This window comes from Schistocerca gregaria, chromosome X (assembly GCF_023897955.1).
Source record: "Schistocerca gregaria isolate iqSchGreg1 chromosome X, iqSchGreg1.2, whole genome shotgun sequence".
NCBI lineage: Eukaryota > Metazoa > Arthropoda > Insecta > Orthoptera > Acrididae > Schistocerca > Schistocerca gregaria.
In genome coordinates, this window is record NC_064931.1 from 380,488,853 (window position 1) to 380,504,243 (window position 15,391).

General features: G+C 37.5%; 1 protein-coding gene across 2 annotated transcripts in view; it reads left to right on the forward strand.

Annotated features, from left to right (window-relative positions):
* Window positions 1-15,391, forward strand: part of LOC126298872 (crossover junction endonuclease MUS81-like) — a 198,028-nt gene that overhangs the window by 103,170 nt on the left and 79,467 nt on the right. For both annotated transcript variants that reach the window (XM_049990387.1, XM_049990388.1), the window contains exons 7-8: window positions 2,663-2,784; window positions 14,729-14,939. In XM_049990387.1, coding sequence (XP_049846344.1) covers window positions 2,663-2,784; window positions 14,729-14,939 — 333 coding nt within the window. The remainder of the gene's footprint in view (window positions 1-2,662; window positions 2,785-14,728; window positions 14,940-15,391) is intronic.

A 15,391-nucleotide genomic window follows, 5' to 3' on the forward strand; every position in this document is an offset into this window, starting at 1 on the left:
TGTATTAACAGCAGACAACGATATTTCGATTTTTCATGTAGGAAAATGTTTGACGAACTTTGATGAGGTAATAGATTCTTTCCCAGAAAGAAAAGTACACCATATAAAGCTGTGGCAAAGTTAGAGAGAAAAAAATGCTAGGACTTAAGGATTGATGAAATTTGTAATGTCTTGGTTATCTCTTGTCTTTACTCGTTTTATGTATCCTATATTTAATTTTATGTCACTCGAAACAGCAAGATATTAGCTAATAGGCAGTAAAGACTGCAAATTTTCTGAAGAGTTCTTGTTCTCCTTGTTACATATAATCCCATCCACTATTATTTGCGAGATTTTCTTAAGACGGGCAGGATGTCAAACCGGCCAACTGGGAGTAGGAGAGGCACCACAGAACATTTTAATTTCCACTGGCCTGAATATAGTTTGATGGCTTGCATTACAAAATACTACACGATTGAATTTCACGAAGCGAAATACAGAGACGTGCGATAGAAGAATGCTGTGTGAAGAGACTTGGCACTGCACTTCGGCACACTTTAAGACCAAATAACATGTCTTCCGTTCCATCTAACATATATGTTTTATGTATCAGACTCTTCAGAATGACGTGCCCTACAAAATAAAGATATTTTTGAAAAGTCTATTTTTAAAATTTTTGGTGTCCTGCCTCAAACGCTCGAGGGAGGGAGAGCGCCACTATCTAATACTGCCCCGGTTCGAAAATATCGTAGATCCAGACCTGATGCGCAGAGCAGTCTCAGTTGCAGTGGGGAGGTCTCCACATGAGCCGTGTTTACGTTTAGTGATTTTGCTCTTTCCTCTTTGTTTATAACTCTCACGTCAAATGAAAGCAAAACGGATTTCTGTGGCCGGGAGCTATCAAGTGAATTAAAATAAATTCACATAATTATGGAAGGCTAAAATATGTTATTAGTTTCAGATTTTATTTTGTTTCCACTTTCCTGACACGTCAAGCGTTAATTGCCTTGCAGAGCAATGAAGTTATTTTTGTTGGTTTGTTAAAGAAATTTGTCTTTTATTAATCTTTTCTGCTGAGACACACACTGTTGGCTAGTTTCAACTGTTCGCTACATTTCAAGTTCATGTTTTCATCTTCTAGCGTGTAGAGCATTATGCCATAATAAAGGACCAAACATGAGATAATGTGGTACTAGTACTCCAAGAAAATTTACATCTGAATCTGGACATACGAATGTGCACTTTAAGCCGAATGGTGCATTTTAGTATGGTCCACAAAATTCCCATGCTCTTGGAGTATCTTCTAATGTTTTGTTTCTGTAATGACATAATGTAAGATCTTTTAATGTTTTACACATACGAACGTACGGGCTTCCTGCGTCATCGTAGCTGCACAAGCGCGGCGGCGCCTGTCATCTGGTGCAACTGCTGAAATGAATCTGTTTCTACAAGGTCGCGGAAAAATATTCCGAATGGTTATTTGAAAAGTGTTACTTTCAAGTAAATTAAATTTCCTTTCACACAAGATGAACTCTGTGCGCGAATGTCCGATGAATTTCTTAAATCACAAAGTGTTTGACTCTCATTCAAAATTCAAATATTTGAGGATGACCTTCCAGCACAGAAGATCAGACATTTATGCCGTTGTTAAGAATTTTACTGGCACATTTGTGTGCGCAAAAAAGATAAACATTATGTGTGAAAGCTTAGCTTTTCTTGCAGCTTATTAATCTCAGAAGCTAATATTATACATGAAAGCTTTCCTTTTCTTGTAGCAACACTATGTACACTAATTTAAACCATACCTTTTCCTATTTGTGTGTTCGCACTACTTAACAGTGATGTTGCTATTGGCTGTCTACATCACGTGTCCTAAGCTCTGAATATCCACTGACATCGACTGGCGAGATCGCTTGACATAAGCTACGACTGGCTCACAAAAGCACATCGCAAACTCGATTTCTATCCTTCGGAAAGTAACATTTAAGATTTCCATTACAACTCGGTAATAAATCCTACAGACTATGCAGTGGATACTGTACATATCAAAAAATAAATTTTATTTTAATATTTTGAAATTGGGCACACACATTTACAAATAATATATAATCAGCTCACAATCTTTTTCCCAAAATAAAAATTTTAAGAATATTAACAAAGCTTTGGTTGAGAAAATTCAGTATATTTATGAAGATGGACAAGTAACAGACATTTTTAAAGCTTATAATAATCTGAATAAAATGGCACAAATTGTAGGTCTCTGAATCAAAAAGTTTTAAAGTTTCAAAATGTGACAAAAATCATACTGTTTTGAAAACTTTAAAAATTAGTAACTGAAGAATGAAAGGTCCAAAAAAATTTAATTTGGTAATTTTCATGAAAAATACAATTACTAACAGTGCACAAAAGGTCATCAAAATCTGTGATGTCAAAAACCAAACTGTTGGCCAACTTCACATGGGCTGTGACCCTATATATATATATATATATATATATATATATATATATATATTGTCTGAATTCATATAATATGTTAAACTGTGAAATGTCCATGACTCTCTGTGTTACGTAAATCATTGTACTTTAGGATATCTCTGAATGATAGGAGCTGTGACTGTAAAACTATTTTAATTATTGAGGGCTTTGATTTAGCACTGATTTTATTTCCCACCTCTTTTTGTAGAAAACAGTGCAGGAAGAATGGAGGCAACTTGATGAGCCAGTACAGCCTGCTTTATCTACATTCAAACTGCCTGGTGGATCTTTTTGTATTGTACTGCTTGTCGATGTATCTGAAACTACTGGGTAAGTTCTCATACCTCCCTCAGAATATAAGCACAGACTAGCTCAAAGACTCATCACTTACTAGGTTTCTCCATGTATCAGTACAGGTGGACAATATTAGCTGATGCTAAACGTTTAAGCTCCCAGAATATTCAAGTGGAGTTTCTTGATAAATATTACAACATATGGAATGCAATAATTTCCTGAAAGACGACACAACTACACTGCCCTCCATAAATTTGGAAACACCTAGTAATTATAGACAATGTAAAGGAAATAAAGCATAAAAATGCATTTTGTTGTTTTCCAAATGTTTATTAAGCTCAAATAATACACAGGAAGATGCAACAATTAAATTTTCGATTCCTCAAAGTAGCCATCCATTGCTTTCATCACTGCCTTGCACACTCTCGGCATCCGCTGCATAAGTTTTGCCAAGGTTTCAGTTGGAATTAATCTCCATTCTTGCTGCAGGACCTCCCACAATTGTGACCCACTCATGATTTCCCGTTTTCGGATCCTCCTGTCTAATTCAACCCATAGCAGCTCGTCTGGGTTATAATCTGGACTGGGGCGACCAGTCCATGTTTTTCAATATCTTACAAATCTCTAGAGATTTCACATAGTTCTGACACAAGCGAGATGTATGTTTCAAGTCGTTGTCTTGCTGCAAGACAAGCCCTTCACCAGTCAGACGCAAACCAAATGTCTTAGCATGTCGCTGGAGAATGGCGTGATAATCTTTTTGGTTCATTGTTCTATCTATTTTCACCAAATTTCCAACTTTATTCCCTCCAAAGGATCCCCATGCCAACACAGAAACTCCTCCATGTTTTACTGTTGGAATTATGCTCTGAGGATTCAAGCGTTCATGGGGTAAATGGCATACAAATTGATGGCGTATACTTCCAAATGTTTTGAACTTGGATTCATCAGTGAAGAAGACTCTTTCCCAATCCCCCACTGTCCAATGTTGGTGTGTCTTAGCCCACTGAAGCCTTTTCTTCTTGTTAACAGGTTCAACAGTGGTTTCCTTGTTGCTACATAACCTCGGAGGTTGTCTGCCAGGCATCGTCTTGCTGTTGACTCACTCACTGGTGTATTCCTCATTATGTTTAGTTCAGCAGTCAATTCATGGACAATTTTTAATCTTTTATGTTTACTGGTCACTGCAAAATACTTTTCCTGGTGTTCTGATATTTTCCTGGGTGCTCCTGAGTGAGGACAGTTCATGTACACCAAACTGCTGTGCATCTAATCACCCTTTCCACCAGCATTTATGAATTGTATAAGTGAACAGTCTCAAGTGACAAAAAAATCTTGGCATCAACTGAGGCTGAGTCCTGTTGTGTTTAACACTTAATACCACTCAGTTACACAAACTTCACCCTGTAGAAACCACCAACTGATTGCAGATTGCTCATCAAGGTAGCAAGATAGAACTTTTGATGAGACTCAACTACCAAAATGAATAGGACATACGTTTGCTAGGCATTGCTGTCGAAATCATAATATGTGTAGCTCAATGCTTGACAGTATTGGGAGGTTTTCTTTATTCCAAAAAGTGAATATATCTTTTATGATTGCCAAACTAAATTGTTTATTCATTTGAAGTGAACACTTTACCACACTACAGGAATACCGTAACACCTGAAATAGACTTGTACAAGCTGCATGTTTTAACTTGTCAAGAAAAATTGATCTGTTGTAGTTGCAATCTTCAGTCAAAACTTGCTTGATGCTGCTCTCCATACTAGTCTACCCTGTATAAGTGCATTCATCTCTGCATAACTACTGCATCCTATACCCACTTAAATTTGCCTCTGTAGTCAAGCCTCATCTCCCTCAGCATCCCTTCACACACACCTCATTACAAAATTAACTATTTGCTAATGCATCAGGCTGTGTTCTATCAAACTGTTTTTCTTTTTGTGAAGTTATGCCATAAAACCCTTTATTCCCCAATTTGATTCAATATTTCTTCATGAGTTGTTCAATCTACTCATCTCATCTTCAACATTCTTCTGTACACCACATTTCAAAAGCTTGTATTTGTCCCCTCGTCTGCACTACGTAGGGTTCACATTTAACTTCCGTCTAAGGCTATACTCCAGATAAATATGAGGTGTGTGAGAAAAGTAATAAGACTGACAGCAGTGTGAGCAATGGGGCAATACTGTGTTGTTCTACTTGTGTTGACCAGCATGTTAATCCCATCCAAATGCTCAGTCTAAGTTTCATCTCCATACAGCCATCATATGATTTTTGAAAGCGCTATCAGTGAAGTTGTGTTTTTGTTGTGATTCAGTCGAAGAAACGTATGAATCGATCTTCTTGAGAGGATTGCCAGTGACCACAAGTGGTTCACTCTTGTGATCGCTGGTGATGAATCCTGGGTTTTTGAGTACAATCCTCAGACAAAGCGACAAAGTGAGGAATTTCACACTGAGACATCTCCTCAACATAAAAAAAGTTTGTAGGAGGAAATCAGAGATAAAAAAATGCTGTTCTGATTTTTTGACAGTAGGGGTATTGTGCATAAAGAATTTGTTCCCCCAGGACAAACTGTCAATGAAGTGTTTTACAAAGATGTCCTTGAAGAGCTCAGGAAAAGGGTGAATTGAGAGAGACCGGAAATTTATGACAAATGGATGCTGCATCATGACACCACCTCATGTCACACGCCCATTTCTATCACGAAACTGTTGACCTCAAAAGGCATTCCTGTTGTTTAACAGCCCCTTATTCACCAGATCTGAGTCCTTGTGAATTTTTTCTTTTCCCAAAGTTGAAAAATATCTTTGAAGGATGTTATTTTGAGACTTTGAAGAATATTCAAAAGATTGTTATGGACATGTTAAAGACCATATCAGTCCTTTCAGCACTGTTACCAAGACTAGGATCAATGTCTTTGAAGGAGATAATATTGTTGTTTGAAAAAAGAAAAGCCGTGGTAGATAAAAAATCAGTCTCATTACTTTTTTCGCACACCTCGTACAATCAGAAGAGACTTTCTGACAATATAATTTCTGTCTTTCAGAAATACTTTCCTTGCAATTTCCAGTCTTTATTTTACATCCTCTCAGCTTTAGCCATCATCAGTTATTTTGCTGCCCATAAAGCAAACTCTGGTACTACTGTTGCTGTGTCATTTTCTGATCTGTTTTCCTCGATGCTGTCTGATTTGATGAAGATCCCTCTCTCTTCTTCACTTTTGTTGATGTTCAACCGATCTTATAAGTCCTTTTCAGTATCTGACAGTAATTCTGTCATTGACAAACCTTGAATTTTTTATTTCTTCCAGCTGAACCTCTATTAATTTTAGAAATTTCCCTTGTTTTCTTCTTTACTACTTACTCAGTGTAAAAGTTTGAATAGTTTGGGGGATGGGCTATAAGCCTGTGTCACTACATTCTCAATTACTCTATCCTTTTGATGTCCTTAGACTCCTGTAACTGCAGTCTGGTTTCTTTACAATTTTCATTTGGTCTTTTGCTCCTTATATTCAGAATCTCAAAGAGTGTATTCCAGTCAACACTGTCAAAATCATTTAATAAATATGCAAAGACTACAAATGTGGCTTTATCTCTCTTCAACTCATCTTGTAAGATAGGTCATAGGACCAGTTTTCAGATTTTGAATGCATCTGATAGTTTATCCAATTACATTTTGAGAGGTCTTTGCAGATATTTTCTGTTATGTTAATGGATTTCCTGTCTATTTCTTACCCAAAACAGAAGCTAATGAGCATCTGATATCAATGAAGTGTTGACGTTTTAAGAGACTTTTTTTGTTCAGTCAGGCTGTGAAGTCCTGTTGCACATCCTCATTATCTTTCTTGTGGGCATATTTATGTGCACACACCCTTCCAACTGAGAGTTTTCTTTCACTATGGGAGTTTGTGTCAATCATTTGAAATAGTATGTATAAAATATACATATAGTGTCAATAAATATAACACCTCAAAAAAAGAGTGTGTGGGAGAGAAAAAAAGAAAAGTAACAAAACCTTTGTAAAGCACATTAGTGTTGTACAGTCAGTAATAAATGCAAGTTGATAGATATTTTAAATGTTGAACCATAAAAATATTTAGAAACAAATGTTTGTTTTCATTTCTATATAAAGATGCTCTGGTCAAGTTACCCAAAGAAAAATCTTCATATGTAATTTGAGCAAGAAAAATACTCCCTCTTGTAATGTTGATTGTGCACTTCCTTTCCTGGCCAATATATGCCTTGCACATAGACATGCTTTGTGAAGAGACAAGGGAGCTCCACCTCCCTTACTTGTTGTGTTCACTATACCAGTGCCCTGGGCTTCACGCTAAGTGGATGTTTGAATCGTCCTCCTCATTTCGTCATCATTCAAGAAAATGGTGAGACTGGACAATGACAAGATTGGGAATTTGTACAGGCACTGATAACCACACAGTTGAGTACCCTACAAACCAAAATCAGTTGGTAGTGCCTGGAGATAAAACACTGGCAACCCAAAGTCTTCTGACTTTTAGTGATTCATAACTAGGGGTGTGAGATGCCAAGAAAAATATCTGCAGATAATAAACATTTGTATCACTTTTACATATATCGTCACAGGCATAGATATGCATACACCAGTTTCAATTTAAATTTACAGATAAATAGCAGCTATAGTAAAAAAACTGATAAGGAAGCATCTTGAATAATTTGAGTAAAAATGCAACACTTTTTAAAATATAAGATGAAGTATCCATATAAGTGCACAATACGGCTGTCATAAATGGTGATTAATGATGTATAAGATACAAGAAGTGTATTCATTGACTAACAAAAGAGACAAATGACTCCAGCGCGACAAATGCACAAAATGCAACAAACATCTAACACTGACATTTTATAACCAGTGTTCCTTCATTAGATGATAAGAAAAACTTAATTTTTGAAGAAAGTTGTATACTTAAAAGAGAACGGACCAATCAGACATGTCGAAACATGCCCTGAAACTTTGTATACATGAAGAATACACTGAAAGAAACACTATGTCAAGTTCTTTTTTATTTTTACTTTGAAAATTGACAAATTCATAGCGTACCAGGGGGCTTGAGAACTGTACGTGGTACCCTACCACAACACGGCAGGTGTATAGCCTTGATTGACAGTGCAGCAGTTAAACAGATAACACAACACAATGTAATCGTAATGTGTAAAGTGAATTTCCAAAGATACTTTCTCTCACACAGTTGTGCACAGTTTCCATTTGCTTGAATTTGCAACTAACTTAATATCCAAATATTTAGCAGTTGCCTTTACAATATTAATAAGTGTTCACAATGGAGATGAAACTGAATTAATTCTCTTTTTGTTTTGTTTGTATATGCTTGCCAATAACAACTGTCTTTGTGTAGGTTCCAGAGTTTCACAATAATGTGGAATGCAATAAATGTTTTCAATCTTGCAAAGATGAAATGTGAAAAAAGCAATATACAATGAAAATCGCATGCTTTGCATTAAGACATACATATGTGTTATTCAGCAGTTAATTTCTTAGACATTCATTATAATGATGTCAGTATTATAGTGTGTTTAAAATTAGTTGCGACTCTTGACATTTGGCTGGCCGGAGGGGGATGTGATTCCATTGCCCAGGTAACACCAATAGTGAGCTGGCTTTGCCTGACATGCCGCCAGCATCTCGGCTGGTTAAGCACCCCTGTTGCAACACCATCAGCAAACAGTACCACGTGGTGTCACGCATTAGATGAATCAACATTCGACAGCTCTCGTAAAGTAGTATTTTCTGGCGTTGAAGTGTTCTGTAGTCTTCAAGCATTTGGAACAAGTTTTCTGTGTTGGTGTTGCATTAATAACAAGAGTGCAGTATAGCTGAATACGAAATATGGAATGAAAGTGTCGTTCGAGAACACGTTCACCAGCTGGGAAGATAACATTCTGCTGCAAAACATTCCTCGGTATTCGACGCCATACCACTCTCTTGCGATCCATAAAGCTCCAACAATGCAGTGGAGGAAAGCGGATATTTAGCTCTGGGTACAAAGAAATGTTCCATGAAATATTTGAAACTGTATAAGGCAAAGTTAATGGAACTTATAGTGCTGTACAAGCCAAAACTCCACGCTACCATGTCAATGAACTGGCTAATGGTGAAGGAAATATATTAATCGGGCTTCCTCCGACAATAGGTGCCACTGTAAATGTTACACAACAGGATCAATCTTGAGTTTTCGGCCATACCAAAAAGGTAGTTAAGGAGACACCGATTCATGAAGGACTGTGATGAATTTTGAGGAATATGTAACTTAACACAGCAGACTTCACTTAAAACTTCCAGGCTGATAGACTGTGGTCGATATATAAAATTCTCCCCTGATGTTTCGTCTCCGACTGCAGGAGACATCCTCCTTCAGTTGGAGACAAAACGTCAGGGGAGAGTTTGATACATCGACCACAGCCTGTCTGCCCGGAAATTTTAAGTAAAGGCAGTACCGGCCGTGAAACCCTACATTGTATGATTAGCACAGCAGAGTTTAGAAATATTCATCTTAGTAACATTCTAATTCAGTTGAAACTGCAACAGAATCCTGAAATAGTGTAATATTAAACTAACAACTGAGTGCCAGTCATGTCAGTATAAAAATAAACTTGTAACGTCTCGCTTATATTGTTACAAAACCCGCAGCATTTCACGTTTCATCAGCTATTGATGGCCCTCAATAATTAAATTATTTCACTAAAAAAATCTGTAGTCACTTGAATGTCACGGTAGATATGGAAGTTTCGCATAATAATCATATGGCAAAAGACACTCGTCTTTACGCGCTGTCATTTTCGAGAATAGTGTTTGGATATCTCAGACCATTTATGAGAAACAAGGAATTTTTGAATATTTCACTCTAGTTTTCGCTGACACATGAGTTCATCCTTCCAAGTTAAACGAATAATTCGCTGTATTCTAAATTTAATATGCAGCAACACATAACCTAACACGCACCAAACACAAATTCGAAGCGATACCTATTTTTCACTGCAAACTAAGAATTTCTTGCGGTAGGTTAGCTACTATCGAAATATCACAATAACTATAACCGTTAATGAAATGATAGGTGGTTTATCATTAAGCTAACGAAATAAACTATAAGACGTGCGAGAATGAGGGTTTATTACCAAGTAGTTTCTTTAAAATCATTCATGAAATATCGCTCATCAGACGACTTGCTCCTTACAGAGTCAAGCACCACGCCGAGTAGGCCTGGCGTTATACTGCGGTCACCTGCTGACGCGCCCTGCACACGCTGGCAACTATGCTTCCCTCCACTCGCTGCATATTGAACTGCCAAAAGTCGCAAGTTGTTTTAAATGCATGATAGTGTGTAAAATATGTTTCATTTAGCAAAATCTGAACATGAATTGTATAAATAACTACATAACATGCGCTGAAATAAAATCCACAAAAGTGTCAAAGAAAATCTATTCTAAAGTTTTAGAACTGCTCTTGAGAGTTGGTGCACCTTTATGGAGGAAGATCTAAGCGACTGGGCCCCCTGAATTGCAATTGAGATGACAATTAATGATTTCCAGGCTTCTTTGATGTAGTTAAACATCTTGAGGAAATTATATGTATAAGGAAGTCACAAAATTACAAAGTAAAAAATTAAAAAGTTTACTTCAAGTAAACTTGTAGAGGAAATGTCATTAACAGGTAATACTATAGAGAAATTTGTACTTGATGTAAGACAAAGCTTCTTGTTATCCCCAAAACTGCTGTGTATAAAGCCAATCAATCAGGTTTCATGCAAGAACTCCATGCAAAATGCACTTTATAATTTTGAATGAAAAAAGACAGACTTTGCAGTCGATGAATGCTATGACACATTCGTATACGGCAATGTCAGTGATAAGTGGATTACTTGTTCTACAGCTCTATATGTTTCTTCCGGTACCTGAAGGCAAGATAGGATCAAAAATTAAAAAAAGAATACCTTTTAATTACAAAAATCTTGTAATTATTGTAGCAGAATTGGGGAAAAATATGAGAGAATAAGTTTCATTGTTGCAGCTGAAACGTCTACTTTCCAGTCACAGAAAATAATTCATTTCTTTTGTTGGACTCATGGCCTGGACATAAAAACACCTCTGTCTTTAGGAAGATGACAAGAGATTGTTAATATAATCCAGATTCCACTGAGAACTAATACTGCAATACAGACCCTCAGTAAAAACAATTTTCTACAGTGGAAAGCATTTTTCATAAAACTGCTTATAGCAGTTTGTCATTCCTGATATATCAGCGGAAAAGTATTGTTAAACTTCAGACATTTGTGCATTATCAGTTTACATCACCACATTATATGAAATTGATAAGGTATGTCTATTGCGCAACACAATATTCAGAACAACAGCCACAACCATTTCTTCCTCCATTCCAATTTTGTCTAAATAAAACTAGTAATTGCTGTGAAGTGCCTGAATGCATTGATTTTTACTTTATCAGGTATGCCTGGTATAACAAAAATGTTTATTTTTACCTTCCAATAGACACTAAGCATTTTTGAGATGACTTTAGATAACAAACAATAAACTGTTTCATTGACAAAATGCCTATTGGCTTCTGTCTCTGGTTCTTCTGCCGACGTTCGGCCTATGATTTTACTGAAGTTTTACCAGCACAAGTGGCTGTCATTAACGAAGCTTCACCCTCCATTGCTGGTGGTGAACTGGAGCCGAGCTCACAGCCGCAGACTATATGTACCTGGCGCGCCAGGTCATTTCCGGTGTGGTTCTCCTCTTGCTACCAGCGACGGTCGTTGGGTGCAGTGCAGGAAGCCAGAATTTGTTTACCTCAAGGCTTTCTTCTTTCTTGTTGAAGCTATTCCCATATTCTGATATTTCTATAGCCTATCTGAACAAGCGGGTGTGATAGTGCTTCCCTACAGCCAGAACTTCCGTATTGGCTACTACATGGTCAGTCTCACACTATGCGTGCTCTGGTACGGCAGATTTCTCCACCTGTCCCAACCTGCAAAGTAGCTTATGTTCTTTGATCTTGGCATTGAATGATTATCCAGTCACTCCGACATAAACTTTTCTGCATGTGCGTATTATGTGGTATATTCCTGACATTGCAAGTGTATCCCTTTTCTCCTTTGCCGATCTAAGACACTTTTTGATCGTCTTTGTCAGTTTGATAATCGTCTTTACACTGTTTTGTGCAATATACAGCTGATTCTGTCCCTCACTGTGGGAACGTATGGCAGAAAGAGCGTACCCGACATTTCCTTTTAGGACTTGTTTCTTCGGTGAGTGTTTGGCTCTGTTACCCTTCTAATATAACGTGTGGAGTACCCATTGTTCCTCAGAACATTTTCTAGGTGTTGCATATCGCGTCTGAGATACTGCAACTCACATATTCGTCCAGCTCGCATTAACGCCAACAAGAGTATATTGGTACTGCCTGCCGATAGGGAAATACGACCGTCATAATGAAGACCAAAGTTTATGAGCAAAAGATCCACGAGCTGTTAGATCCAACAATGTACCGAAAAATAAGCCCAGATCCAACACAGCATATCACATGGAATACAAATCGCTTAATCAAGGTGTCTTCTCTGCCGGCGGATGTACAGAGGAACCTGCTCAATACAGAAGCACTACCACCTCAGTTGTATGGATTACCCAAGATCCATAACAACAACGGCACATGGGAAAGACTGACACATACTTAAAGGACTTCAGACATTTAATTGAGAAGCTGAAGAAACTAAAACTTGCACCAAACGACATTCTGGTCAGCTCTGATATTGTTTCTTTGCTTACAAAAGTGCCACTCAGTGACTCTCTGGAGCATGTGGGTTCCATTTTCCCACAAGACATCACAAAGCTCTTTCATCACATCTCATGAGCTATTTGACGCAGAATGGCAATTTCTATGAAAAGCTGGAAGGCGTTGCCATGGGTAGCCCTCTTAGTCCAGTGGTGGCCAACTTCTTCATGGAACATTTTGAAATACAGGCACTGGACTTGGTGACATGTAAACCTAAGGTGTGGTACAGATACGTCGATGATGCCTCCATTGTGTGGAGCCATGGTGAAGAAAAGCTCAGTGACTTCCTAAGACATTTGAACAGCCTCCATCCCACCATAAAATTTACCTTGGAAGTAGAAAAGGACAAAGAAACTACCATTTCTAGATGTGCTGGTCACAAAGGATGGAAACCTGGGACACAGCGTGTATCGAAAACCAACACACACATGGACTGGTACCTGCACAATATATCAAACCACCACTCGAGCCAGAAAAGAGGTATGATTAATACTCTCATAATGTGAGCAGGATGAATACGTGAGCCACAGCACCTCAGACATGAAATTCAGCACCTGGAATGTGTTCTGAGGAGCAATGGGTACTCCACAAGTTATATTAAAAGTATAACAGAGCCAAACACTCGGTGAAGCGACAAATTGGATAAATAAATGTTGGATACAGCCTTTCTGCCATACATTCCCAGAGTGATGGACAGAATTGACTGTATATTGCACAAACATGGCATAAAGACAATTTTCAAACTTACAAAGAAGATCAGAGAGTGTCTTAGATCCGCAGAGGAGAAAAGGGACCCATTTGCAATGTTGGGAATATACCACATACCATGCACATGCTGCAAAGTTTATGTCGGAATGACTGGACAATCGAACAACATCAGGATCAAAGAACTTAAGCGACGTTGCAGGTTGTGGCATGTTGAGAAATCAGCTGTGACAGAGCACGCACTGTCTGAGACTGACCCCATAGTAAAATTCGCCGACACAGAAGTTCTGGCTGTAGAGAAGCACTCTCACACCCGCTTGTACAGAGAGGCTATAGAAATGCAAGAACATGGGAATAGCTTCAACAAGAAAGAAGAAAGCCTTAAGGTAAAAAGATCCTGGTTTCCCATTCTGCAGCAAACGACCGGCGCTGGTAAGAGGAGAACCACACAGGAAATGACCGCGGAGAAGCCCTTGGACGTTGGCGCGCCATGGACATATCGTTTGCTGCTGCGAGCTTGGCTCCAGTTCACCACCAGCAATGGAAGGTGAATCTTTGACAATGCCAGCCACTCATGCAGGCAAAAGTCAATAAAATCATCAGGCGAATTTCGGCCGAAGAACCCGAGACAGAAGTGAATATGCAGTTTGTCAACAAGTGGCCACGAAAGCCTTAACAATTAGGTAAATGTTTCATTGTTAATAAAATATACATTATTTCAAAATTATCATAAGAACTGTGCTACCGGAATTGTTATAAAATATTTCATGCCAAGAAATTTTAAGACCCAATTGGCGTAAATCATTTATAATGTAACATTATATGTTGCTTTGAATTTCTTTCCTCTACTAGTTGCATGTGTAATAATTACATGTACAAAAGTTTAGCTGTCAATATGAACTACTAGTTACTCAAAAAAATTATGATTTGAGGATTTTTTGGTATGGTTTATGTGCTTGAAATTCATGTGTGTGCTCTTTGGACTTCACACTACACAATGCTACATTCTCTTGTTGTGGCTACATCTGCTTATTCACTGATTCCTGTGCTAGGCAGCTGTTATAAGAAGCTCTTCGTGTGAAAGAAATGAGTAACTTTTTTTAAAATACTTGCAGTGTGCCTTATGAGTTAAAATTCCAACAGTGCACTTCTTTTGGTGTATTCTTCATTTGTGAAAATTTTCAGGGTAGGTTTCGACATGTTGGACTGGACCATTCCCTGTTAGTAGACAAAGGGAATTGCCATTTAATACCTAAGGGAAAGGAAAGAATTATTAGCTATTTCTTGTCTGTCACTAGTTGTGGAAAGGCTTCCACTTACATATGATAATTTTTTATAGACCTGGAAAACTGTTGCATATTGATTGAGAAACAAACAAATTATAAATTTTTTTCATGTTTTAAATTGTTGACAGTGTGAACAATAGATTGTTTTATTATTCCAGAAATCATCTTAAACAATCTCAAGGTGCATTAATTACTGAATTGAAACGTTTGCAAGTCAACGTTGAAGTTCGCCATCTTAATGTTGGAGACTTCGCATGGATATGTCAAGATAATTCAAAGAATGAAGCAGTTCTACCATATATTGTAGAAAGGAAACGGACAGATGATTTTGCAAAAAGTATAAAGGATGGGCGCTTTCATGAACAAAAGGTGTGACTATAGGTCATTTCCTGTACTTTTGTATAATATGTCTACTGTGCTTATAATTAAAACATAGATTTTACAATTCATTGTTTATGACATATGACAGTTCACTGATTCATTGAATTATTAACTCAAGGAATAATAGTGATAGAAAGATAATTATTTTTTTTTTTTTTTTTCGGTATCATATGTGAGCTTGTATATCATTGATTTAAATGTTGATTACAACTTTTAGGTGCACAGGATGATTGATCATTAAACACACTATTTGTTCTACATTACAATGGATGCTTAACCTAAGGTACATTAACATGATCAGTAAAAATTGCATATTGCAGACAGTGTATCCTGACAATTTGTCTGGCAACATTGCTGTCACATGAATTGCAGCCACATGTACAGCAACATTACCAGCTACTCTTGCCTTGTAATGTTTGCAACAATATTTTTCTGGCCCA